At 39.7% G+C, this 27,162-nt stretch overlaps 1 protein-coding gene across 1 annotated transcript in view; it reads left to right on the top strand.

The window, feature by feature from the left end:
- The first annotated feature begins 402 nt into the window (after positions 1-402).
- pcdh1a (protocadherin 1a) overlaps positions 403-27,162 on the top strand; it is a 74,963-nt gene continuing 48,203 nt past the window's right edge. Inside the window, exons 1-2 of the mRNA XM_078286410.1 lie at positions 403-1,197; positions 2,163-4,349. Coding sequence (XP_078142536.1) covers positions 403-1,197; positions 2,163-4,349 — 2,982 coding nt within the window. The remainder of the gene's footprint in view (positions 1,198-2,162; positions 4,350-27,162) is intronic.

Here is a 27,162-nt window from a genome sequence, read left to right on the forward strand (position 1 = left end):
CTTTTCCCTTTCTTGTTGTTGTTGTTGTCTAATTATTGTACTGCGCTCCCAGGCCTGCTATAGGTTTGGATACAATTTATTGAAAAACATATTACATTTTACAGTTTTAGAGTTATAATAGGTACAACAGTACAATGCAGAAAAATTTCAATTATTTTCTGCTGACTAAATTTATCACTGCGGTCTTTATCACTCGTTGATATGAGCTCTGTGATCTCTGTGATATAACAGCAGTTAATGAATTATCGCCTACGGAGATGTAATTTCTCCAAGATATAACACAGTCTCAAATGCTTTATAATAATTTACATCAAGCTTACTGCAGCTAAATCTTCAACACAACAACATTATTAAATAATTTCACTTGTCTATCATTTCACAGGCAGATCTTCTGATGACCTAATGGAACTGAATTTGGGAGTAGTCCTGTTGTGGGTCCTTGTGCTGGACTGTGGCTTGGCGGAAGCCAGTATCCTGTACCGGGTCCAGGAGGAGCAACCTCCTAACACCCTCATAGGTAGCCTGGCAGCAGACCAGGGACTGCCAGACTCGGGTCATCTCTACAAGCTGGAGGTGGGTGCCCCTTACCTTCGTGTGGATGGAAAGACGGGAGACATCTTCACCACAGAGATCGCTATAGACAGAGAGACCCTGAGGGACTGTCGGTCCCTGGCTAAGGGTAAGCCATGCTACCTGGAATTCGAAGTGTCAGTGACAGACTTGATACAAAACCAGAGCCCACGACTCATTGAGGGACGCATTGAGGTACAGGACATCAATGACAACACACCCCAATTTCCCTCTTCTGTGCTCACCATTTCTGTGCCCGAGAATACACAGATGGGAGCACTATTCTCCATACCCCTAGCTACAGACAGGGATTCGGACCGGAACGGGGTGGCTGATTATGCCCTGACTGCAGGGCCTGATGCAGCAACCTTGTTTGGCCTGCAGGTGGCTGAGGACAGGGGTGAGAAGCTCCCCCAGCTCATCGTCCTGGGTAACCTAGATCGTGAGTTAAAGGACTCCTATGACCTGAACATCAACGCAGTGGATGGAGGAAACCCACAGCGCTCCAACAGTGCTTTGCTGAGAGTGGTAGTCACCGATGCCAATGATAACTCTCCCAAGTTTGAAAGGTCCACTTATGAAGCGGAAGTGTTGGAGAATAGTCCAGTGGGGCACTCTGTGTTGCAGGTGAGATGGTATTGCAAACACTCTGTTATGTGCAATATGCTTGAAATTTGTGCTTAAAGAGAAATCAAAATGCAATCAAAATATTTTTTGTCATATTCAACAACTGAGAAACACAGCAATTTTGAATTCTGTGCGTCATGTCTGTGTAGTGTTTCTTCCTCAGATACATAGACTTCATTGTAAAGAAAATCTCTTTTCATAGATATAACATTACTTTTAATCTTTGAATTTTGTTTAAATTCTGGAAAAAAAATAGGCTTTCAAATTTTAATGTTTCAAATCTCATCTCTGATACAAAACTCTTGAGAAACCCAGATCACAATTAGTCCTTGAGGCACAGCTCTTTTTTTCTATTTAAATTCATAAAATGTGTTACACTGAATTGATTTACTCTTATTACTCTTATTACTCTTATTTGCATATTGGAGTAACACTGCAAGTATTATAGTATTAGCATATTATGCATGTGCAGTTAATTAAGCACCTTTGTTGCTGTTGTTGTTATTGTATTATACTGGCACAAAATAGATTTTGAGATACACAGTCAGGATGAATAATACTGTTTAATACAATATTATACAATATTATATATTGATTTAAGGTTATGTAATCAGTATTAGCATTGTAGTATCATGATTAGTCATTACTAATACCAATACTAATACCATTATTAGTTATTACTAATAACCAATAGGTTGCTATGTGTAGGATTTTCTCAGCATATGGCTGTGAAATTGCAATAACTGTCACACAACTGTGACTGTCCGTTTGGATAATGAAATATGCCTATAAAAAAGCGATGAAGTGAAGAAGTGATGATCGTCATTATGACAGAACGTCCATTCATTCATTCATTCATTCATTCATGTTTAGAGAGAATCCTACACAGAGTTGCTGTAATTCTAACCCTAAATTGTTGCACTAATTCAAGCCTTTAACCATAGACATTTTTTTTGTTGTTGTAGGTCAAAGCAAATGATTCTGACATGGGCCCTAACGGAGAAATTGAGTACACCCTTCACCAAGCATTAGACCCAGTGCCAAAACTCCTACGAATTGATCGGTCCACTGGCATTATCTATGTCAAAGGATCACTGGATAGGGAGGAAATCAGCAGCTTGTCCTTCTATGTGGTGGCAAGGGATAAGGGTCCGCAACCTAAAAGCTCGAAGACCTTTGTAACAATTGAGGTGACTGACCAAAATGATAATGCCCCAGCTGTGGAGATCCGTGGGATTGGCCTTGTGACTCACAGTGAAGGAGTGGCTAACATTTCAGAGGACATGCCTGTGGGAACAGCTGTGGCTTTGGTGCAGGTGTCTGACAGGGATGAGGGGGAGAATGCTGTGGTCACTTGTGTGGTAGCAGGAGATGTGCCCTTCCAGCTGCGCCCCGCCAGCGACTCATCCAGTGACAACAAGAGGAAGTATTTTCTACAGACCACCACTCCTCTTGATTATGAAAGGGTGAGAGATTACCGAGTAGAGATTGTGGCTGTGGATTCTGGCAACCCAGCACTCTCTAGTACAAACTCTTTGAAGGTGCAGGTGACTGATGTGAATGATAACTCTCCAATATTCTCCCCAACATTGTTTGAGGTAGATTTTGCCGAAGAGAACCAACCAGGGGAAAGGGTGCTGGATGTGACAGCCTCGGATGCTGACAGCGGCACTAATGCAGAACTCATCTATAGCATTGTGGCAGATTCATCCATCAAGGGCCTATTTGAGATTGACCCAAATACGGGTGAAGTAAGAGCCCGAAGCCCACTCGATCGAGAGCATAAAGAGCACTATGAGTTCCGGGTCACCGCAGCTGATAAAGGGTTACCCGTTCATAAAGGAACAGCAACTGTTGTGATAAAAGTCCTTGACCGCAACGACAATGACCCCAAGTTCATGCTGAGTGGCTATAGCTTTTCAGTCTTGGAGAACATGCCTCCCCTCAGTCCTGTTGGCATGGTGACGGTCTTGGATGTGGACAAGGGTGAGAATGCTCGTGTTCACCTCTCTGTTGAGCCTGATGGAGGGAAGTTTGTGGTTCAAAATGGAACAGGAACCATTCTCTCCAGCATATCATTTGACAGGGAGAAGGAAAGCAGCTACACTTTCCGTCTGAAAGCAGTGGATGGAGGAGAGCCACCCAGGTCTTCGTATGTAGGCGTTACCATCAATGTACTGGATGAAAACGACAATGACCCTGTGGTCACCAAGCCTTCCAATTCCTCCTTCAGGCGCTTGTCCCCTCTAGCTTCCCCGGATAGCCATGTGGAGGTCGTAGAAGCTGAAGACCTGGATAGTGGGCCTAATGCCGAGCTGGTCTTCAGTATTGCGGGTGGAAACCCATATCAATTATTCCGCATCTCCCCCTCCAATGGAGAGATCACTCTAGCCAAGGAGATGACCAGAAAACATGGTGGACTGCACCGCTTGGTGGTGCGGGTGAGTGACAGGGGCAAGCCTGCACGTCATGCCACTGCCCTGGTTCATATCTATGTCAATGAAACCATTTCAAATGTCAGTCTGGTGGAGGCCCTAGTTGGACACAGTCTCTACACACCGCTGGATAGAGACATTGCCGGTGACCCTGACAGTGGTCTTGCTGCTCAGCGCAGTAACATTTTGTATGGCAGCCTTGCCGGTGTGGCAGGAGTTGTCATGTTGATCTTGGTGGTGGTATTTATTCGACACCGCATCCAGAGAGAGACTAAGAGTGGCTACCAGGCTGGCAAGAAGGAATCAAAGGACCTGTATGCACCCAAACAGGTACCAAAGAATGCCAAAGGCAAAAGAGGAAGGAAAGGAAAACCCCAGAAGTCCTCAAAACCCCTCGGAGAAGAGGAAGAAGTCAGCCTTCAAAAGAGTCTCAAGTTCAACCTTGATGGAGTCAATGATAGCCCCAGAATTCACCTGCCCCTTACATATTCTCCTGGAAGCCCTGATATAGGCAGGCACTATCGCTCCAACTCTCCCTTACCCTCCATCCAGCTGCAGGCCCAATCCCCCTCTGCCTCTCAGAAGCATCAGGCTGTCCAGGACCTTCCTGCCACCAACACCTTTGTAGGAACAGGAGGAGATGACAACTCTACCGGCTCAGACCAGTATTCAGATTATAGCTACAAGACCAGCCAACCGAAGTATAACAACAAACAGGTAAAAGCCATATCTTTTAAAACTCGCTACTTTCCATAAGGTCTGTTAGAGGGCTGGGGGCGGTTGGTGTGTTGTTTGTAGAGGACTTGAGGGTATTAAAGAGGAATGCCTCAATTTTGGAATTTGTATATGTTATTCTTATAGCGTGCAAAAACATTATAGCTGACATCACAGAAAAGATCTGCGATGTCACCCATGATGTACTGCCAGGATCATCTACATTGACAATGAATTTATATTTGAGCACTGACATTTGAGCATTTACATGGAAGTCCTAAATTAGAAAATGTAAAATGATCCTGAAAAAAATGATCATAAATTTGTTACTGTCAGTTGTTCCTTCTTTTCCAGTTCATTCTCTATGGAGCTGTACATCCCTGTAACCCTAACCCTATGACATTACAGATTGTGGCGGGACAAACTCTTTTCTCTTGTTTATCAGAAACATATGGATTTTCCCTATTACATACCAAACTGTCTGAAGGCATATGATTTAAATGTTAAAACTGAAACACCACAGTGTTCCTCTAAAGTTCTAATTGCCACTGAAAAAGTAATCAACAGTTACTATGGTTACATGCACAAAATTATCTAATTGTTGTCGTAGTGCTCTATTGAGAATAATGCAATTAAGTTGTTTAGAAGCAGAACAGAAAAGGCTTTTTTTTATATTCCCATTTCATGCAGTTTTTCAGCCTACAATTATTGTCCAAATACAATGTCATGTGCCTCCTCTGTAAACTACAAGCAATGTCAATCAATCATTTCCCTCATCATACACTGCAGTCAAATTGCTGTCATGATATTTCTGTTGCTCCCATATAACTTGTCCGGAGGCAAAAAAGCTGGATATACAAATGATAGTAAAAATAGTAAAAATGAATAACTCAACGTATATCGTCAAGTGTTGCAGTAGGAGAAAACTCAGATGGCTCTCCATAGTCAGTGCTTTGGTCTCATCCAGTTGGTAGTGCATGTGAGCAGGGAAGGGACGGTCCATTTCTCAGTGACTTACTTCTGCTCCTCTGTCTGACCTCTAGTGCTCTGATCTCTGCAGGTCACTTGCTCTTATCTCTTTACTCCTTATGCTCTTATCTCTCTACAGTACAACATTTGGCACAGCCCGAATTGCCATGGAAACAGAAATATTAATAGACTCAGAGGGGATTACGAACGGAAAAATTGTAGAGAATTGTGTCTCTAGGTTTCTGTGTCATCTGCAAGTGTGTGAGTGTGTGTCTTGGAGTGTACATGTGTGTGTGTATGTGTGTATGGGGGATGGGTGGATAAGATAAGCTAGGGGATAATATAAGTTGACTACCATTATCTTCAAATAGTATTCAAAAGATGGTCCTCATTCTATATTGGAAATATTTGATATTGATATATGATATGTATTTCATTTCAAGAGTCAAATGCTCTAAGTAACCAACCCGCATGGGCTTACAAGACATTTCTGCACATCACGGCGCAGCTGTGTATAATATAAACACCTTCTAAGAAAACTCTAGTATCCTACATTCAAAGCAAGTTGACATTTTTCCAAGGCTTTGCAGATGAAGTTTGCCACGTAGAAATTAACAGAAATAGAAGTGGAAAATATGCCGCTGAGTCTTGAACATGTGTATGTGACACATTTTGAGTGTGGGTTTCTTCAGAGCCAGTCAGTAGCAGTTAGCTGGTGGGTAGTTTCAGCAGATGTTGGCTGACAGCTTAGGTGATCAGAAGCCTTTGTGGGTGGAGTCAGTTTAGAGAACAGTCACCACTGTCTCCTTGATGGACAACATAAGGGACCAAAGTGACTGCAAGCTATGGAGTGTGCTTGGGTATTTGTGTATAATGTCAATCTCTGTGTTTGTGTGTGTAGTTTCTTTTTAGAAAGAGTTTTAGACAGAGTGCTAATTGTAACTGCAGTGCAGATGCAAGCTCGCTGTACCAGACAGTGTTTGTGGTTTCTCTGATAACATAAATGTGTGTGAGACATGACTCAGGTGATTGACAGCCCGTGTAAAAACATGGACAGATGTTGAAGCTCATGTGACATACCTCAGCAGATGTTGTCTCATGTATGGCATCCCCTCTCACATCAGGAAGAACAGATTGACCAAAATAAATAATGAAAGTCACTGCCAAGTGATGTGACAGATGTAGAGTGGTGCCCTTGCTTTAATTAACTACGCTTCTCTCAACAATGGTTTTTCATTGGGAATGTGGTCACGTGTCTGTGGTTAGTACTGAGCTTCTCCAGGTTATAATTGCAAGTTACAACTTGTGTATTGACAAATTATGAGCACACAATACCAACATTTTCAAATATATTTTGTGGCTAAAGATTTGCAAGGCTAAATGCACATACAAATTGTTATTTTAGTTACAGAATTTTGAAGGATTTTATCATGAAGAGATTTTAACTCTGTTGTAAACATTCTGTTACTGTATTTGCTGCATTATTCAGCCTTTTCTAACTCCCTCTGGCTCTAATTAAAGCCAATGTGCTTATTATAAGCACCAAGCTATTGTAAAATAAACAGTCAATGCACAATGAAAACCAATCTGATCTGAAAGCTGTAGGGTGTGTTTGTGTACGCATTTTTCTGTGTGCATACAGCGACAAGAAAACAGTAAACCCATGCACAGACACGTGTACATGTATACATGCATACACACATGCACACACACACAAATACATGAGTGTGTGTCCAAGAGAATCCAATCCAAGAGAGTAGCTGCAGCGCCCACTCAGCATCAGACCAAGACCTGAAAGATTGGACCAACTCTCTGAGATTACAGCAAGAGTTTACATTGACTAATAATGGTGACACAGGTGTTACACAGATTTAGTGCAGGTGTAACATTGGTAAAATATATTTCATTTAGGTGTAGGGTACATGTAGTGTTCACATTGCCTTGGCCTATGAATGATGCTTGTGCTACACCTATGTCACTCTAGATTTATTTTGTACACGTTCATGCATTTATGCATTAGAGGATATGGCCACTTTGATAGTTATCTCTTTAGAAACATCTGCACGTGTAAACGTCAGCCTTGAGAAACAGCCTAACCCCAGGGTGAATAACAGAATTGTCAGATACTGTAAACTCAAGAATGGTTTGTTGAGCTTGCCAAAACCCTAAGGAACATTTCTGATGCCCTAATTTGATCACAATATCACCTAAGCAAGTGCAAGCTATATGAAATCAAATGTCGGGAAAATCCAGAAAATCCTTGGAGGCTGTAGCAGCCTATTCAGCAATGTGCTCATTATGCTTGTTTAAACCCAGTGTAGAACCGTTTTTGTTTTGTTTCATCCCATGGTAACTATGAAAACAGATTCATACATTTGGAAGTAGTATTGCACTATCAATTCAAAGATATTCTGATCATCTCCCAAGACTCCATGGAGAATTTTCTGCCCTCTAATTGCTTTAGATTAACCCACTTAACGCACAGACTTTCTGAAACACAGTTTTGGGGATATCCCCTTTCAACGCCCAAGCTGCTGCTCCACACAGTTAAAGGCAGTTGGGAAAAAGATTCACCTCACGACAAATCCAAAATAAATCGTTTTTAAAATGCTCGCTCAAAAAATTAAACACTAAATGCTAGGAATAGACCTATGCCTCAGAAACCCTTAACGGTTGTCAAGTATGTGTCCAGAGCTGATAAAATCCAGACCCATGGACAGTGTGTTTAAGCTGAATCCATGCATCCATGAGAGCCTCGGCCTCAATAGAGGAGAAAATGATGATGATTCACTAGGATACATTAGGCTTTCGTAGTTGGACACATATCCTACATGCTTCTTTGTCAACCCTTTTTTACCTCAACGATCTTTCAAATTATACCAAACAGTAATAAATTGTTTTTTAAATACAAAATGACTGCAGTGTTTTATTTAATTGTTCCACAGCCACCTAGGACCTATAGCCTACTTGTCTACAATTTCCAATAAGATAGCCTATTTTATGTAAAATTGACAAAAAAAAAAAAACAGCCCGACAAATGCTGTTTTAAACAAAAATGGTTCTACATTGGGTTTAAACAAACATGATGAGCACACTACTGGTTAGGCTGCTGTAGCCTCCGTGCTCTGGATGGAGTTCCTAACAATTGCTTTCATATTGCTTACACTTGCTTAGGTAATGTTGTGATTAAATTGGGATATTAGAAACTTAACATGTGGCATTTCATGTGGAAATGTGCAGACGTTTCAAAGGAGATAACTAACCATATGGTGATGTCCTGTAAAATGTGAATGCATGAACGCATGTCAAGTGTAGCGCAGACTATCCAAGTAGGCGTTGCAGATACTGGTTCTTAAGGATTATGGCTGGAATCCAACTCTATACGTGTACACACAAACACATGCACACAGACACACACACACTCATGTTCACACATTGACTCATTTACATAGTGAAGTACTACGCAATTTCAATCAGGAAGACTACCTAAATCATTCACTCATTCATGCTTCTCTTTCCCCAATCAGAGGAGGAGGAGTTCCTCCATGGAGCTTACGCCAAAGTTTCCATCACTTTTCACGTCATGAATAAAGTTTTTCATTTGAGCATTCGACCTAGTCTCTCCTGATTGAACTGTGTTGTGGAAGACTGTGGTCTGTATTAGAAAAGTGTATGTTTGAGAGTGTAAGTGAATCATGAGAAGCTCAGTTCCATTCATATGCTTTTGAAAATGTACAGCGCTAGCTATCGTGGATGACCAACCTTTTGCATGGTTGCCACACTGCTGCCGCACAGTTGTGTCAACCTTAAAGAAAAATAGTTTGGAAAGCCTTGCATTACTACAAGATAGATACAGGGGCACTTCTACAATTGCTACCACTGTATTCCAATTCGCCCCCCTTTTCACCTTTGAATGTATATTGCATAATGGTTACTGGGGAAACCAGTCTCTCACATTCATCCTTAGAGCTGATAATTAGCCCTGTTGGGTCCAAGATCTGACACCTTTTCTCACACAGCATTTAATGAGAGTCCCACCTTTTGACAAAACACAATATGAGCGGTATGAAACACAGAGAGAGACCAAGGGAAATGCCTTCCCCGTTCATTTTTTAAATGGCCGTGATGAATGCTTGTAAAGCTATAAATCTGTACTTAATGTACATTAACACAATTAAAACACTTTATTTGTCAAAGATGGCTGAGTGTTGTTCCCCTGTGGGCTCCTCTTTCATCTCCATCCCTGGTCTGCGGGTATCTCAAGCTGATCTGATGTATTCTAAGAGCAGGAAGGAGGGATAGGAGTCAGGGTGAGCCTTAATTAACCTGCTTCATTGTTAAGCAGGGCCTATACTTTGTGAACTTTAGGCATCCCTTTGAGCCGGGATTAGCCCAATTTAGCCCGATACTGCTATTTGAACTCAGCAGAGGTGTAGACGAGGCCCGAGGCAAAATCTGCACTTGTTCTACAAGACAGTGACACATAATTCTGTATGTTACTTGTTCTCAAGACCAGTGAAACCTAGAAATCATCGGAAATATGTCGTCTGCATTTCAGTTGAAAAGTTGGGAAAGCGAGGACAGCAGTTGACTTGTTTTCCCTATCTTTCCCTATCTCACTATCCATCTGCTTTCCAATATTTTTACAAACAGACAGGAAGACGCGTGCACACACACACACACACGCACACACACACACACACACACACACACACAGACACACACACACACGGCTCTTTGTGCACAAAATATTTGCCCTGGCTGATTACCCAGAAAAGGAAGGCATGCAGGAAAGTGAGGAAAAGAGCATTGTAGACACTGGAATAATTTACCCTGCCTGTACTGCATGTCTTGCTTACTGTTTTATAGCACAATAGTGTGATGCAATAGATTGTTGGCACTGCATTGTATTGAAAAAAATAATTATTATCCAAGGCACCAATATTGCTGCCATTTCACATCCTAACAATACTATTTTCAACTGGCTTGCCCATGGTATGTCGCCTGACTTTTCAAAACCCAGTTATATAAGGACTAGTGAGCGTAGCTTACAATACACTATACATGTAGTACTCATTCATTCATTGTATCTTTGTTATTATCAGCAATTATGTATTACCTTTGTTAAGGAGTTGATGTAACAGTTATATAACTCTGTCCTCCCCTGGAAATACCCACTGCAGTATATACCAATTAGTTAAATCAGGTAGTGGCTGTAAATTACATGCTTGTTGCTATAATGATTCTGTGTCGTTAAACTGTTCTTTCGGCAGCTCTGGTACCAGCATGTCAATTAAAGTTTAAAATGTTGGTATTTGATCTGAATTTGAGTATAGTTACCATAGTTAGAAATAAAACATCAATATTTTCATCAATATTTTAGACAAAATTATGAAAATGATCAGTACTTTCAAAGCTTCACAGAGTTCTTCCCTGGCTTTGGGAGAGGCTTAGATGGTAATGTATCCAGTGGAGTGGGATTCTCACACGTGAATAATGTTGAAAGGCTGTATAAGAACTGAAGACAGTGATGAATATACTTTGGCTCCATCAAGGCCTGGCTGGATCAATCAACCATAGTCATGAAGATGACAGGAGTCTCAGGAGGCGGCATGTAAAGGTTTGACCAAAATTTAATTGGAAATCTTGTGAAAAAGTGCAAAACATGAAGGTACATGATAATGCACACAGAGGACTTGTTAGTCCTAACGACGTGTGTGTGTAAATGAGCTGCTATAGCAGTCAGCGGGAAAAGTAAAATACAAGCAGAGTGTGTATTGTATGTGAGAGAGAAAGAGCGAATTGGAGAGTGTTAGAGATACAGATGCAATAACTGACTTATTTATTTTGCTGAGATTTTGAGATAATATAGATACATGAATAAATAGATAAAGGTTTAGGTTATATTGACAGTACAACTTCAGGCCCATTGGTGCTCATTCAGGAGCTGTGTGCAAGAAAAATATTGTTTTAGTTCATGGGTTTGAGGTTTTTTGACTCAAAGATTCATTGCAAAGTTCAATACATGGGGCACTACATGCCATTTTAAGATAAGAGTTCAAATAGCGCTTCATTCAGACTGTGTAAAGTTACATGGGTCTTCTGGATTGTAGCATTAGATACACGTTTGAGCTGTTCCCATTCAGACTTAAAGTATTGGATTTGTGCACAATTGTGGGCGTGCCTTGGCTTCTTTGTCCTTCTCATCAGCATGGTGGGAAATTGAGCCATGGACTTTTTGCCTTTTCATGTTTTTGTCTGCTGAAGCATTGCCTTTAAATACTCTGTGCCTTTAATTCAGTTTTGTTTAGGATGACTGAACACAAAGACTGAATTGGCAACATCCCCTTGGGATAATAATTGGATTAAAACATAACAAAATATACTTCACATAATGAATATCCTGAAATGATTCAGGCTATTCCGCATTTTTTGTCTGTAAGAAATCACAGAAATATATAAATATTTTTACATCAAAAATACGTTTTAGATCAAAAGATGAGTTTCTTAATGACAACTGCTTTCCATTCAACTCACCGACAAGCCACTCCTCATTTGTATTGCTCATCCAAACTAGAGTGCCACAAAAGTTTGGCAATATGCTAGGCATTGCATGTCAGTGTCTGGCCATTGCACATATATTTTCAGTTCATGAAAATGCAAGTCCAGAAAAGAGAGCACCAAGTGAGATTAGGCAGCAGAATCTCAAACCCATGCACCCATCAATCTACAGCAGCATTTAGTAAAGGTGTCATAGAAATTTCAGTGCTCTATTTCTTCTGTTCCACCTTAAAATCCAAAGGTTTGTCACAGCCTCAGCCTGCCTATTGGAACTCTGCACTGTTGCCATTAGCTCACTGACAGAAGTTGCTAGCTAACGTAAACAACACCAGCAGTGGCACTAAGAACAAACCAAAAAACAAAATGTATCGATTCTTCTCTGCAAATGCACCACCACTTCCACCGCCGCTGGAAAAGAAACCAGAGAGGGGTTGGTGTGTCTGCTCATCGTCACTAAGAACTGCGGTGGGCAGCAGGAGATAGAGGCCTAAGATACCCCCCCACACACACACACACACACACACACACACACACGCACTCTCCACTCCCCAACATCCCCAGACACCCATTGAAAGTAACCCGTCACCAGGATGTAGGGTGCATGTTACCTTGAGTAAGACGGAAAGGAATGTCAGTTGGGCGATCTGGCTCTGCAAAAGCTCAATGATCGAGGCCCTATCCAATGCTGGATGTACAGTGCGTCTGTTAAACTCAGCACATTTAAACAGCTTCTTGGCACCTTCCATGTTCCCTAGTAATGCTGTCTCGTTTGATGTCCCGTTAAAAACCTGAGCACATAAATCGCAGGACACATCTTGACTACTTAGCTCTGGAGAGTGGTCCAATCGCTTTACATGCCATTCCAATTGTTCAGAGTCCAATCAACAGTCAACACATGGAGGGACAGGGTCTCTTCAAGGAAACCGATGACATACTGTAGGGTTTTGGGTAGGCCAATTAAGGGGAAGAACTTACAAATTGACTTAAGTTAAAGTCAGAATCCGTGTATCATAATGTGAAGGTGGAAATGCCTGGATTTACATATTCATCACCTCAAGTGCACGTCTTGCAGGAGTCTGCTTATCACAGCATTGAAGTGAAGGTCTGAATTGCTCTCATAGACAGTAAAGTGGTTCTGACTTCCAAAATGAGATATCTTCCATTTGAAAAAAGTAACACGTACTTGTGCATAATGATTGATAGCATAAAATTTAAACTAATTACTGTAGCTATTAAAAGGATAGTAGGGAACTTAATTCCTTGGTTGATAAAATGAGACTCGAGCCTCTATATTTAAGAAATATTGACTGATGAACAGGTAATGATTTTTTAAATATATATATATATATATATATATATATATATATATACGTATATCATCTAGAGGTTTGGATTGAACTCTTCAAATGTTGATTTGTGCATATACACATTAGGTTAGGTGAAATTCCCTTTTTTAAGGCTTTTGACTGTTACTAACTCTTCACTTATAACACAGTTTTATGTAATCATTTAAATATACCTCACTCTGCCAGTGTCACTCAGCGTCTCTTAATCTGTTTAACTCTCTTGGCGCAAAGCTCTGTTAGGGTTGTTTTTGTGTGGTTGTTGGATTTGTGTGCAGGAATCTGCAATGGGAATGCCAGATGGGGGGACGTGGCCTTGACAGTCCTCTCTGAAGTATCACACTAGTACTTTGCAGTAGTTGTAACAGTCTACAGTAAAGGTAAATACCTGTTTTAACCTGTCCAGAAAATAAGTGTCCCGTTTACTGCAGCTCTCATTCATTTAGCTGCTGCCCAATGTGTTGCTTTCTGCTGACATCAGAGATTTGTGCTTCTTTTTTTTTATTATAAGTGCTGGGAGAAATTAATTTATTTGAATTCAACTACAAAGTAACCAAAAATATAAAACACACATTTTACCATGAGGAACAAGTTTGAAATTTGCAATTATTTGCAAATATTTTGTAGTAGATAATATTTAGAGCTTCCTTACTAAAGGTAACCAAGCAGGTATTGATTCTAAATACGTCCAATACATCTGGAGCTTTAAGGCGTCCAGCTAGAGTGATGGTCAACATGTTGAGGGCAAGAGACAGCAGCGAGGCAAATGACTTCAATTAGCAGGCTTGCCCTAATGAGAGAGCCACTCTTTGAACCAGGACATAGGGATTGATTTAATTTTCACCATACTCTTAGACTAAATGATCTGAGTCAGCCCTCTGAGATTAGTTGGCCCATCGTTTTGCTACTGAATTGACAGGTGTAGATGAGCTCTCTGGGGCTGGCTTGTCAGTTCTGATGGACCTAGACCGTGGGCAGGATGAAGTAGTTAAAATATGCAGAATGTAAAGCATAATCAAGGTGCTTGTGCACTGCTGTTGGAGTGAAGTGGTCAATTTAAAGAACATTTTCTCTTGATTCCCTGTTAAGAGGGATTACAGCCTGAGACCATGTGAGGTTCCAAGGGCAAACTGTATTTGCTCCAACTCCTCAAACATCAAGTTGCCTTTGCAACTAATGTATGGCACCTTTATGTACAGTATGAAAGATCTGATGATTGAAAGACCACACCGGTGTTTTTGCTTGTTTTAGCCCATTTACTACAATGCACACATACTTTACATTATTGCCAACTATCTTCTAAAGCATACCAGGAATATTTACTCGATTTCCCTATTTATTTTTTTTTTATTCAAACACTCAGGTGGTAAACCTACCTTAAAATTCTCTGCTGTTCTAGCTAACATTCGGTTTAAAGTCATGAACGTTTGAATTTAGTTTGTAAAACAGTCTTTTATTCTGGGACTATTTTCTAGTGGAGACATACATACATTGTGTGGGCGGCTCTGCATGGCAAGCATTTCCGAGTTTGACAGAAAGGAATGGTGCAGATCGGATAAATCGGAAAAAACTAATTTCCTACTTGGTAGTTAGCCAGACTAACTATCATAATTTTTAAAGCAAGACAAAGCTAAATCCACATCATGCTTTTCATTATGTCCATGTTTGCTTATTGTTTTCTTCTGGGCTTGATTTTCTGACCAAATAGCTCATGAATGTAATGCAGTTTGGCAGCCGACTTCGAAGTCTTAGATGTCGGAGCTTCCCACCAGTATGTGAACACACCAGAAGACGTGTAAACTTTTCAAATAAATTAAACGAAATTACCATGCACCGAGTAAGTAACTTTGACTTTTTTTTCACTGTGATGGATTTTCATGTCGTACTGAAATTAATGGAAAAAAATGGCTGCCTGGAAGGTAGGAAAAACGCATTCAAACATCTAAAAAAGTATTGTATGCATGGAAACGGATCAGTAGTAATGTAGAATACATCAATTGTATAGTAAATGGGCTAAAACACTCGTATGGTCCTTTAAAATCTTGGTTTCACCAATAAGATGATTTCAAAGATAAAAGAGGGTTTCAATTTCTTTGACCCTGATAATTTAAAATTTACTTGGAAAAATGCATCCAAAATACAAACATAAAACCTGACTATGAGCTTCATAACAATATACATGGCACATTAATGCCTTATGTCAGATTTAATACAATATTCATGTATCTAAATAATTTATAGTTTAATAATGGAATAATTTGTTGATTTATAGGAAATGAAAAAATCCTAACAAAGGTCCTCCTGATGAATGCCATTTCTAACTGAAAAACATTATTTGCAGTTAATCATGACTCCCAACCATAAGCCTTCATTTCATCAAATCACCCAGCAACGCTGACTTGCTTAGTGATGCAGGGGAAAAAATAATGAAAGTGATGCAACCCGTGTATGAGTATTAATAAGTGATGCTCTCTCACCATTGATCAAGTGTGATGAAAAGCCAATGGTTCTCAATGTTCTGTCTCATTTCTCTACAGGCTCATATACTTTCTGCAAATGGCACATGGTCAGATTCCCTCTTTCATGTAAAAAATAAAATGAGTAACTCCTTTAGGTAAAGCTGTGTGGAGGCTCAGCTCCCTGATGGCATTGCCTTTAGCCGAGATATTTTATCGCCACACATCCCAGCCTCCTTACCTTCTGCCAGGCAGATTAGTGCTTTTATCAATAAGCAGCTTAGCACCAAAGTGTCCCTCAATAATATGCCATGGTATTTTTTCTCCTGCTGCTTTAACTCCTGGGCTTCTCTCTCCCTGTCTCTTGCTCTTACACATTCTCATACCCTTACATTTCCCTGTTTTCACCCCCCAAAATTCCTCACTTTCTTTAACTCTGAGTATTAACCTCTGACTTAGAGAAACACTGATACATTGTGTGTTCTCCTCTCCAGGTCACATTAGGAACCTAGACAGGGCCCAAGAGGGCCAGAGAGCAGCATCCCCCTCAGACATACTACCCCATTAGAAGCCCTGCACTGCACCATAAAACCCATTAAGATCCATTAGGGAAGTGCTCTGGCCCACAGACACCTTTAAGGCCAGTCAGCCACAAAGGTGCACAATTACAGTTGGTATAAAACTTGTTTGATTTGTGATTGAAATGCCCTGTTTTGCATAATATATTTTTAAGTAATAAACATAATATATTTATTTAAGGCCATGTTATTGGAGATTTTTTACACAAAAAAAAAACCTTGGTTCATGTGTGGTGTCTGATTTGTGCAAAAATATAATTTTGTTACATGATCATCAGTATCATGATATGTACATACACTGTTTCACTTCATAGCTGCAGATTTGAATATTTTGTATAAACACCCATTAGTAATCATTAGGCTCATTGCTTTATTTGTTTACAGAGTTAGGACTTATATTTTGATAGTTATATCTCATATACAGAAGCAAATCTTAATTATTCCTGAATCCAGTGATGTTTGGTGACAGATGTTGTCACTATTCTGCCAGCACTTTTTATTTCTAGTTAGCAAACCACTACATAATGCCACATTATCAAGACAAATATTACATTTGTTCCAGGCATTCAAAGTAAATGATGCTAACACTATAGCACAGCCATTATTGACCCAAAACTGATGCCAGCTGAGATTTCACTGAGCCTTTTCTAGCCTCCTGAACACGCTCTTCAGCAAATGGAAGCTCTTTCACCCTCCTTGGTTTGGAACAATTGCATGCAGCTGTGAGGGTTCGGCATGCTGGCTCTCATGTGATTAGAGCGCTGCTTATTACGTTTGATGAGTCTGACCCAAATCTTCCAGAGGCAGACACGTTTTTCGCAGCGAGTCGGAAATTCTAAATCCTAGATCAAGTCAAAGGTGAATCCCTGACTTGGCCAGAAATTATTATTTCTGGTGCATTTCTGTGGATAACAAGACCATTAAAGGACTGTAATATGCCGTGTACCATTTGGCCCTCATTCAGTGGATTTCCAGGAAAATTGATTCCAGGAAAAGTGTAGTAGAAACAGAGCAATGAACGTGTACATCAAATTTATTGTCATAGTCCAAATTCAGCTAAAACATAAAGCAATAGGATATGTCACATCCACATATCAAACTTCAGATTTTTGACTTATACTTGGCTCTAGAGTATATACTTATACTCTATATCTAGAGTATAAGTTTCATCAGACTAGATATACACAATTTTGGCATTTGTAGTCCCCCATAATGACTGATTTTAAAATACATATTTTATATAAACAGTTCTTTATGTGCGCTCTACATATCTACCAAGTTTCATAGTGATCGGACACTCTGTTAGTTAGAGTGTTAGAGTTATGGCCAATTTTATGACGCACCATGCACTTTCTCAAGTTCATAAGTTAATGTCAGCAATTGGGGAGCTATTCAAATGAAATCTTCAGGCAAAGTGGAGTAAGGTCATACATTGATTTTTCTTCCACAGCCTCACTAATAATTATTATTTTTGGTTACATGGCTCTAACTTGAATGGTTACAAAGATTTATTGATAGATGATGTTACAGCCTATGCCAAATATAACAGATGAACACATGTTCATCTTCTTCACATTCTTTTGATTGTATTTATGCAGTTTAGGCACATTTTGTGTGTATGGTAAATAATTATCCTCGGTAAATTAATATATATATATCCTCAGGTTTACAGTGTGTGAATGTAGCTCTGAATAGAGTTATGTGTTTTTCCTGTGGGGAAAATTATGCTCTATATGCTGGAAAGGACCAAGAATTTGCCCCTAAATGGTTATTACAGTATTGTGCTGAAATCCATTCATAATCTTGTAACCGAAAGAGCAGTAAGTTCAATGTAATTATCAGAAGTTGAAAATGTGTATGACAGTCTGCAGATATCTTGTGGCATTTCCATGCATATTATGTTTTGCAAAAAATACTACAAAAAATAAATGGAGAAGAACCACTTGTAATACTAAAAGAGCAATTGCTGCCTAAGGAGTGCACCCACTTGAAACACATTGCCTAAAGTGTGCATGTATTGTAAAGCCATATTCACTATTTCATGGTGCACATTGTGACAGTAAGTAGTTTTCTTTCTACATTAGAAGTGGTTCCCCTCTTCTCATTTGTCTAGTATTTTGCCCTCTTAAAAACACTTGATCTTCCACACCCTCGACCGCCGTATATTATCATTTGTAACTTGTGAATGCAATTTTAATTTGGATGTATCAATACAAAATTACAAAAAACTTGTGACACATGGACTGATAATTGGCCAAGAACTTGCCAATCAGTCAGTGAGCAGGCAACCAACAACAATGCAGTCCCAGTCCAAGTGCTTTTGGCCTTTGAAATTAAACTACTGGGTTGTAATAGTCATTAGTGTATAATAATAATTGTTTATTACCGGGAGAAATGGCTTATTAAAATAAACTATGGATAAGGTAATGACAGGACGACTATACACCAACAACTAATTAAAAAGATGGATATTAGAGATACTATGTAATCAATAAGATTCTGAAATGAGGGTAAAAGAGGAGAAATGATTTTAATGAGGCTAAGACTATAGTAATGTGGTCATGCCATTTTGTTCTGGTTAGAAACCTTGCAGCTCCTTATGTACTTACTGCAGAGATGAAAGAGACTTTCACCAGAGGCAAGAGTTGGAATTGTCAAATCAAGAAGAAATAATTTCATGGATGGCTTTCTCTAGATCAGTAAAATGCTAAAATGGCTTTATTGTATAAATATTTATCAACTGTTAGAGGCAAAACTTAACAGTCAATTTCGATTTGTTCCCCAAAAGTTAAATGTGAATTAAAAAAGTAATGCTATGATCGTTAAGCAAAAGGTTTTACCAGGTTTTTCATTGTCATTTGTGACAGTGAAAAACCTGGGCAATTAAGACTACATCAATTTTGTTTTCATTTAACTGGAGAATGTTTTGATATATCCAACACTTAATGCCACTTATGAAGACCATTAAGCAATTAGACAATTAGATGGTTTTACAGATAAGTACAACTGTAAGTAACCACAGTCTCCTTGAATGCAAATTGTTATCAGTATGAAACTTGCTAAGGACTGCCGAAGCCTCTCCAGTGAACAGCTCTTCACCCCTGACAGCATTAAATCTTTAACATTTCCTCTTAGACACAGACTTTGGAATTGTCACATGTGGCTATAGAGATTTACACAGTAGGTTTACTTATGATTTTAAGAATGTTAAAACACGGAGGGGAAATACAGTTTGGACAAAAAAGAGACAAAGAGATGGACAAAGCATCAGTGATAATTATCTGTGTAAAAACCAATCAGAGTGCGTGAACGACCCAGAAATTTCATGCATAGTAATTAAGAAAATGGGTAGATAAGATGCCATAAGGAAATGAAAAGGAATAAATAGTTCCACTCTCTGGTGAGGCTGAAAAAGCCTAGCAGGAAAACAGTTCTAACAGATGAGGGAAAAAAAGACTCCAAAGTAAGGAACTGTATCCGTACGGAAACAGTCATGGCCATTCTTATCATTTAAAAACTGTTGAATTGCTTGTCAGATAACTGCATGAGCAGCAGAAACATCTCGCAGTTAGGTCTAATTGCAGACTTAAATATACACCACGGAAGATTCAGGTTAATTACACATGGCGAAGGATACACAGACACATTGCCCACTGGGGATTGAACATGCAGTATGTTTGACAACTACACCACACTTCCTGAGCCAGAGGTTTTCTCGGCTCCAACTGCGAGAGAGTTTCACTGAGGAAGCAGCACCACGGTGTTCATTACAGAGCACAGGTTGGGGTGGATGCCCAGCCAATAAAAGTTTGTCGAATTCTGCCTGTGATGCATCCAGGAGTGCTACATCAGCGTGCTGCCTCTGCTTCATTGCAGGAGGTATACGTATAGAGAAGAAAGAGGGGCGATGAAAGAGCTGGGCCGAAAGCAGCAGTTCTGCATTTGTACAAAATTCACGCTCATTCAAACATCCATCTTTTAATTAGAATGTGTGAGTTTAGTAAAATACTACAATTGCACGGATATGCTTTATTACTTATTAAATTAGCTTCTGAAAGAGATGCTAATATCATTCAGGCATGCCGTTGGATAGATGGTTTTACTCCAGGCTATAGCTTGCTACTGTTACTGGGACATACATTCGATTAAGCTCAGTGAGCATGTCCATGCAGGCAGACAAAATTGTGTGTGTGTCTCTCTCTCTCTGTGTGTGTGTGTGTGTGTACAGAGTGCATTGTAGCATGGGGTGTATCCTCTCCAGCAATAGGAGGGGAGAGGGCAGGTGCTTGCAGAGGTTGGAGGATAGATGGTGATGGGTGGTTGGCTTAAGAACGGGGAGGATCGGGGGCTGGGTTGTGGGCCAGATCCCGTCCTTGCAGTTATGAAGGAGAAACAAACTGATCTGACAGTGACAAATGAAGCATCTCCTCTCCCCCAACTGCCAGCTTTATCCCTCTCAAACTCCTCTCTCACCCTCAGTCTCTCCCCTATTCCCCCACCATTTTCTTCTTGAGCACCCTCAATGCCCATCTCCCTCATTCTCACCTACCAAGCTCTTTTTCAGCCTCAGTTTCCTCTGTCCTACATTCTTCCCTTCCTTTTGTACTCCCCCTGATGCTCCCTCACTCCTCTCTGTCTTCCACCATTATCTTTTCCCTATTCTCTTTCTTGCTCCGTTGCTTTAGAAGTCTAAGAGATTTTTGCATCTGAAGAGGTTTCACTGCATGCTGTTATTTACTAGACTGATTTTAGTACACAATGATTAACCTTCCTGCCTTCCTGCTTCTGCCTCATGTCACTGATGCCGCTAATACAGAATCTAAATACTATAAATTGCCTTTTCATGTATCAAAATTTCATTGCTTTTGAGTAGAATTGTCATTGCTAGGTGCCATTAAGCAGGAGACAGTGAAGTAGCACGAAGGATAAAGGCATAGCTCAGCAGTGATTATTGTTGAGGTTTAATGACTGTCTTGCTCCTGTAATAGACCTTCTGGGGTGTTGAAATGAGATGCCAAGCAGAGAAGACAATTAATTGCTTGGCTTCCTTTTGTCCCCGCCCCCATCCCCTTGTGTATTGGACTGAAACCTGATAAGATTAAGGCTTAGGGCCACCCTGATACCCTAAAAGACTGTCTCACTATCTGGCATTTATTGTGGATGCATTGTATGAGTTCGGTTGCATTGAGTTGCTATTTGACATGGAAAACTGATAATGCCCCATAATACACTGAAAAAAGTGTCCTTTTCATTTAAAGCTACAAAAATGGGGAAAAATGCAATGCATGGTGGATGCATAGGGATTGAATTTAAAGATTCCTGGTGGAAATGTTCTATTAGGTCAGCTAAAATATTTGTAGCACTACTTTTTTATTGGTTTACAGCCCGCTATGTTATTTCTTTTTTTATGCTACCCCCCATATAATGGCTACTCCCTCACCTTCCCAGTTAAATGTCCCCATAAAAAAGCAAGAAGATAGATAGATAGATAGATAGATAGATAGATAGATAGATAGATAGATAGATAGATAGATAGATAAACATACACAACTGACAATACTAGAACATATTCAGTAGAATGTCAATATATGTATACACTAGAGAGATAGATAGCTAGATAGAATGATAGATTTCTTTATATCGACTGACCGTCAATATCAGTAAGTGAACATAATGTTCACATGATGCTAGAGTAATATGGTACTCTATGTTCTATATGTTAGTTGCTTTCCTGTATTTGTGCTGTATGTGTGCTGCTTTCCTCCTCTGTGCCCAACTTGAATCTTTTGTCCTGAATATTTGTTTGGGAAATAGTTCCCAGGGGGAATCTATCGTGCTCCCTCTGTCCGTCCTTGTGCACTGAAATGTACTTCAGTGACTGGTTATTGACATGGATGAACAAATTAATAATGTAGCACCCCCTTGGGCCAATCAGCATGAATCTGAAAATGCTCAAATGCAGTAAGATGCATCATTTCCCTACGTTTTGTCAAAATCCAATCAGTGGTGTCTGATATATTGTGTGTGACACTTGGACGAATAAACGAACAATGTATCGCCCCCCTCTGGGGCCAATCAGTGTGTAATTTTGAAAATGCTGGTGAGATGCATCATTCCCCCAAGTTTTCGTCAAAATCTGATCAGTGTCAAAACATCAGATCTCCTTAGCTATGATAAGAGACAAGCCATTAATTGAGATCATGTGAGAATTAGAAAATTTTTCCTGGGGCAAATTTAGATCCATACAGTATCACAGCAGCAGCAGAGCCATGACAGAAGCCAATATATTTTTAACACTATGATTATCCCACTCACCTTTCAGGCTCTAACACACAATTCCACCGTGCTTTGTCTCCTACAGAAGCATTCACAATCTCATACCAAGGAATTGCTACAAATGTCACTACCATATACACAGTTATATGGTGGAGTTAACGTATTCTCTGAAAAAAGCTACAGTACACACTCTTGTTTATGAGCATTAAAAATGCATTGGTGTTCTAAATCATTATAATGCAAATTGTGAGTCTAAAGCAGTGGTACACTGTGCACACATTAGATGAGTGCAAATCCATCAGGCAGAGCTAAAAAATATTGTGTACTGAATGTAATTGGAATAACAAATAGTAGGCTATATTATTCAACAAATGGTCAATACCATACAGATTGGAGTCAGACTGAAAAAAGCAAAATGTGCATGTTTGCCACACCATTTCCTCTGGGCAGGCACAATATGCAATGTCATTAAGAGAATGGTTCGCCATGGGTAATGGAAAGTTTGATGAATAACACAATCTCAAATAAATATTGTTAATCAGTTAGAGGTACAGATTAATAGCAAACAATGTAACATTTAATACATTTATACAATTTCAATATGTTGACTTTGCTTTGCCTGGCGCAATTCATACCTTCAGGTTATAGGAAAGAAATCCTGCCAACAACATGGATTTAAAAATATGATTTCTATCTTACTCCTCTCCCTTTCTGGTAAGTGTCAGTGAAAACAAAGCACTCAGAGTGAAGACTAAGGCAGAGCAGTGTGGAATTTCAGCTCTCAACATAATGATTCTCAGAAGCTGCAGTAGCTCATACAGGGAAGGATTGTCTCTGGTTTGCAGTCATATGAAATGTCATCTGGAATTTGACAAGATATGAAGAAACAATCCCCTTTGAGAGCTCCATTGAACCGCACATTGTCTGATATTGTTCTCCTGTTATAATCAAGCCCTTACGGGTGACCCATGTCATTGTGTGATAAAACTAATTATTTGCCACGGGAATGATTGTGGGCTTCTACTGTCTTGAGGTCAGAATGACTGGAAGCCTTCTTATGCTGTTTAACGTATTATACTGTTTAGCTGGCCAAGAATTTGCAGCATGTTGTAACAAATTTGATGTAACAAATTTGATATCACATATTCTAGCAGATGTCATGTTTATTGTTTATTATTATTACTGTATTGCACCCCCTTGGGCAGTCCAATTTGAACATGTCTCTTATCTGCGCTGTGCATTACAGCCAAATCAATGTCAGACAAAGAGAATATTGTCATCTGGCATGAAGTAAGCAGCCTCAGTTTCCCGGTAAGCAAAGTAAACTTTAGCTGCATTCACTATCTTGGAGTGGGCTTCTCATCCTCTTATTCAAGAGGAAGCAATCTCTAATTATCTCTTGTCCATATTTATTTTCAACTACATTATCCCCTGCGTTACTTCAGGTTAGCTAGCTAACACTTGAACCATGGCTGTTTTTTCGATTTATTTATTTTTTTAAATTTATAATTTATTTGTCCTGTTAACAAAACACCTTGGCTCTGTCTTAGATAAACCTGTACTTACTCTACAGGCAGCACAAATGGGGATCAAATAGGCCTGCCACGTCTCCTGGCTTGGGTTCCAGCTGTTGAGAGGTTCAGTGGCACAGCTGGAGTTGGGTTGCATCTAAGGCCTCTTTTGCCCTGTGCATTGATATTTCCATGGCTGCACAGTTTGAGCTCCAGGGCATCTTACAGTAGGACGGCTGTCCAGCTTCCACTTCACTTCAGACAGCATGCATCCACTGCAGCTGCATTCACTGTTGTGAACTGAAAAATATGAGGATTATTTCAAGTATGTTTTCAAGATAGTCACAGAAATATGCTTATATAGATGCCATATTGAGATTCTCCTTGCGTTTTCAGCCTGTGTGTCTAAGGTGAGATCTAAAAACACCAATCTCAGCACCGGAGTCCTAAAATTCACTTACTGTATTACTAATATTTTTTTCTTCTGTGAATACCGATATAAATCATTTCCACTTCCAATACATGCCTGGTGTGGTGAATATATGAACAGATACTTCATCAATCATTGTAAAAGCACCTTGTGGTTCCTAGAGAAATTCCAGAGACAATGCAACTATAGGGCAAGACCAGGTTACAATTTAATTAACTAACCCAATGACTTGAAGTTTACTTAAAGGGAAACAAACAAGCATTAGCCTTATAATATAATTTCTTGTTTTTATAGCTTTCACTAAAGAATCCTAATCCTGTCACACCATGCAACTGGCATACAGCAAAACAAAAATAGGGTAATATGGCCCCCTGATATGCTTGTGAATTTGTCAATAAACTAGTATCTGCTCAATAAGGCTTGCCATTTGAGACAGGCAACCAAGACATTACGTTAGTCAATATTAAATAATCTAAAAGCATGTATAAGTCTCTCAGTATCATTCAACAAGAAAACCAGTCTAAAATTTGCAATGGTTCCTTAGTTGTGAAAACATGTTTTTTTTATTACTTGGATCATAGTTGAAATATACAAAGTTAACTTATAACTTCTTAGGTTCAGGCTTGATAGGTGTTTGGACAAAATCAGACATACAAGTAGCAATGAAAGGAGATGCTATCCTTACAATATATCCAAATATTGACCAATGAATTGAGCCTTGAGGCACCCCATGCGTAATTTATGAAGCAGAAGAAACATAATCATCCAGAGAGATGGAAAATTCTCTGTTTGACAGGTAAGATGGCAGCCAGACCACAGCCGTCCCAGACACTTGCCCAGTTCCTCAATCTATCAATTTACAGTGGTGTGATCATTCATGTTGGCTGCGCTTAGGTCAAGCAGCACTTACACTGAGCACTCATCCGAACCTGCATTCATCAGAAGGACTTAAGTTACCCTGAGAGGGCAGTTTCAGCGCTATGATGATTAAAAAAACAAAACAAAACTGCCTGAAACTTTCTAACACCTCTAGGAAAACACAAGCAGGTATTGCCTTTCTTCCCATGTGGCCTCTTGAATTGACCAATGCTAACCCAAGAAATGAAGTAACCATGCATATCCCTGGACATTGATAAAAGATTGTGCAAATCTCATTTTGAGCTAGTGGTGCACCAGCAAAGTAGATTCAGCCTATTACTTCATTTCTACAGGTAATATATCTGAGGCATACACACTCACTACAGTATATTATAGTGGGGTTGTCTGATAGAAGCTCCTTATATTCTCTCTCAGATGTGTGCTTCCTCTGATTATTTGTACCTTGTTAACTGGCTTGCAGAAAGTCTTCAGAGATGGATAAGCCCAAATACAGTGTATTAGAAACCTGAACACTTTGGGGTCCGTTTGAGAAAACCCCAGCTCAAGGATGTGTTGGAAAGAGTCTCTGCATTTGATGGTGTTTCTGTGTGCGCTTGATAAGCTCATGTCTTAAATCAATGCTCTGCAAGTGTGTGATAAGCCTTACATTTGATTATTGCTCTCCATAAAGCCTGTGCCTTTGATCAGTGCTTTCTGTGAATTTGTTTAACACTATGTATTTGATCCTAACTCTGTGTAAATTTCTTTAAGCTTATGGATTATTGTCTATAGCAGAGAGTGTGTGTCTCTTATCATGGCTCTGCTTGTGTGCAGAGTAGGGACACTCCCTTGGTTGCTTTTCAGACAGTACAGTTAGTACTGTACATTTCACAGCTTTGGGAATTGTGCAAGTGAGACCCAGTGTGGACGACCTTTTCAGCAATGCTTGTAACTCTGTGCACGAGAGACCCTGCCCTCCCCGTGGCATAACATTGTGTCTGCCTTAAGATTATAAATGTAAGCCCTGTTTCCTGAAGGAGGGAAATAGGTATACCAACATACTGTATGACCCCTGTGATGCCCTAAATTAGTCTCAGTGAGGAGCAATCTTCAAGTGAGGAATAAGCTTGTGCACAAGGTGCAATTATGCCAAAGGCAAGGACAGAACTTTACTGAGACACTTTTGTGTGATTGCATATATCGTGTGACTGTATATAGTTTATTACTTCAAGGAAATAAAACCCTTTTCCTTCAGGGAAAAGTTCCCTTTCATTCTTCATGTATTTATATTTGGCCAAGCCAAGATGTCAACTTGCCACACAGGTGTACAAGATGTCTGGCTGTGATAATGGTGTCTGGTTTATTTCATTAGGTTTATGTTTTTGATAAAATCTATCTGATAAAAGCTCGGTGTGAGTTGGGGCTCTTTGTGCTTTTGATACTGCCAGGGTATGTATTTGATTATAGCCATTTGTACTTTTCTTGATTCTGTGAATTTGTGCATATACAGTATTTCTCCAGCTGAGGGCTGGAGGGCTGGAGTTTATGTCTTTCAGCTTGTCTGCCTCGCTGTCAGAAACAGTCACTGACTCAGAAACAATTACTTAATGGGGAACCTTTATGACTTGAACATAATTTGATTAATTTCCTTGATTTCACAAGTAATAATTCTTCCTAGTCTTCTTTATTCCTATGAGAGACATAAGGTTTCCACGAGAGAACACCTTTGCTGTTGGCTTCTGCTTTCTTGGAGACACAGTTCCATGAAAGTCATTCATCTTCTCCAGTGATTTGAGATGATGCATGAGTTAGTATGGAGACCTTGTTTTGTTTA

Source organism: Centroberyx gerrardi, chromosome 11, assembly GCF_048128805.1.
Source record: "Centroberyx gerrardi isolate f3 chromosome 11, fCenGer3.hap1.cur.20231027, whole genome shotgun sequence".
NCBI lineage: Eukaryota > Metazoa > Chordata > Actinopteri > Beryciformes > Berycidae > Centroberyx > Centroberyx gerrardi.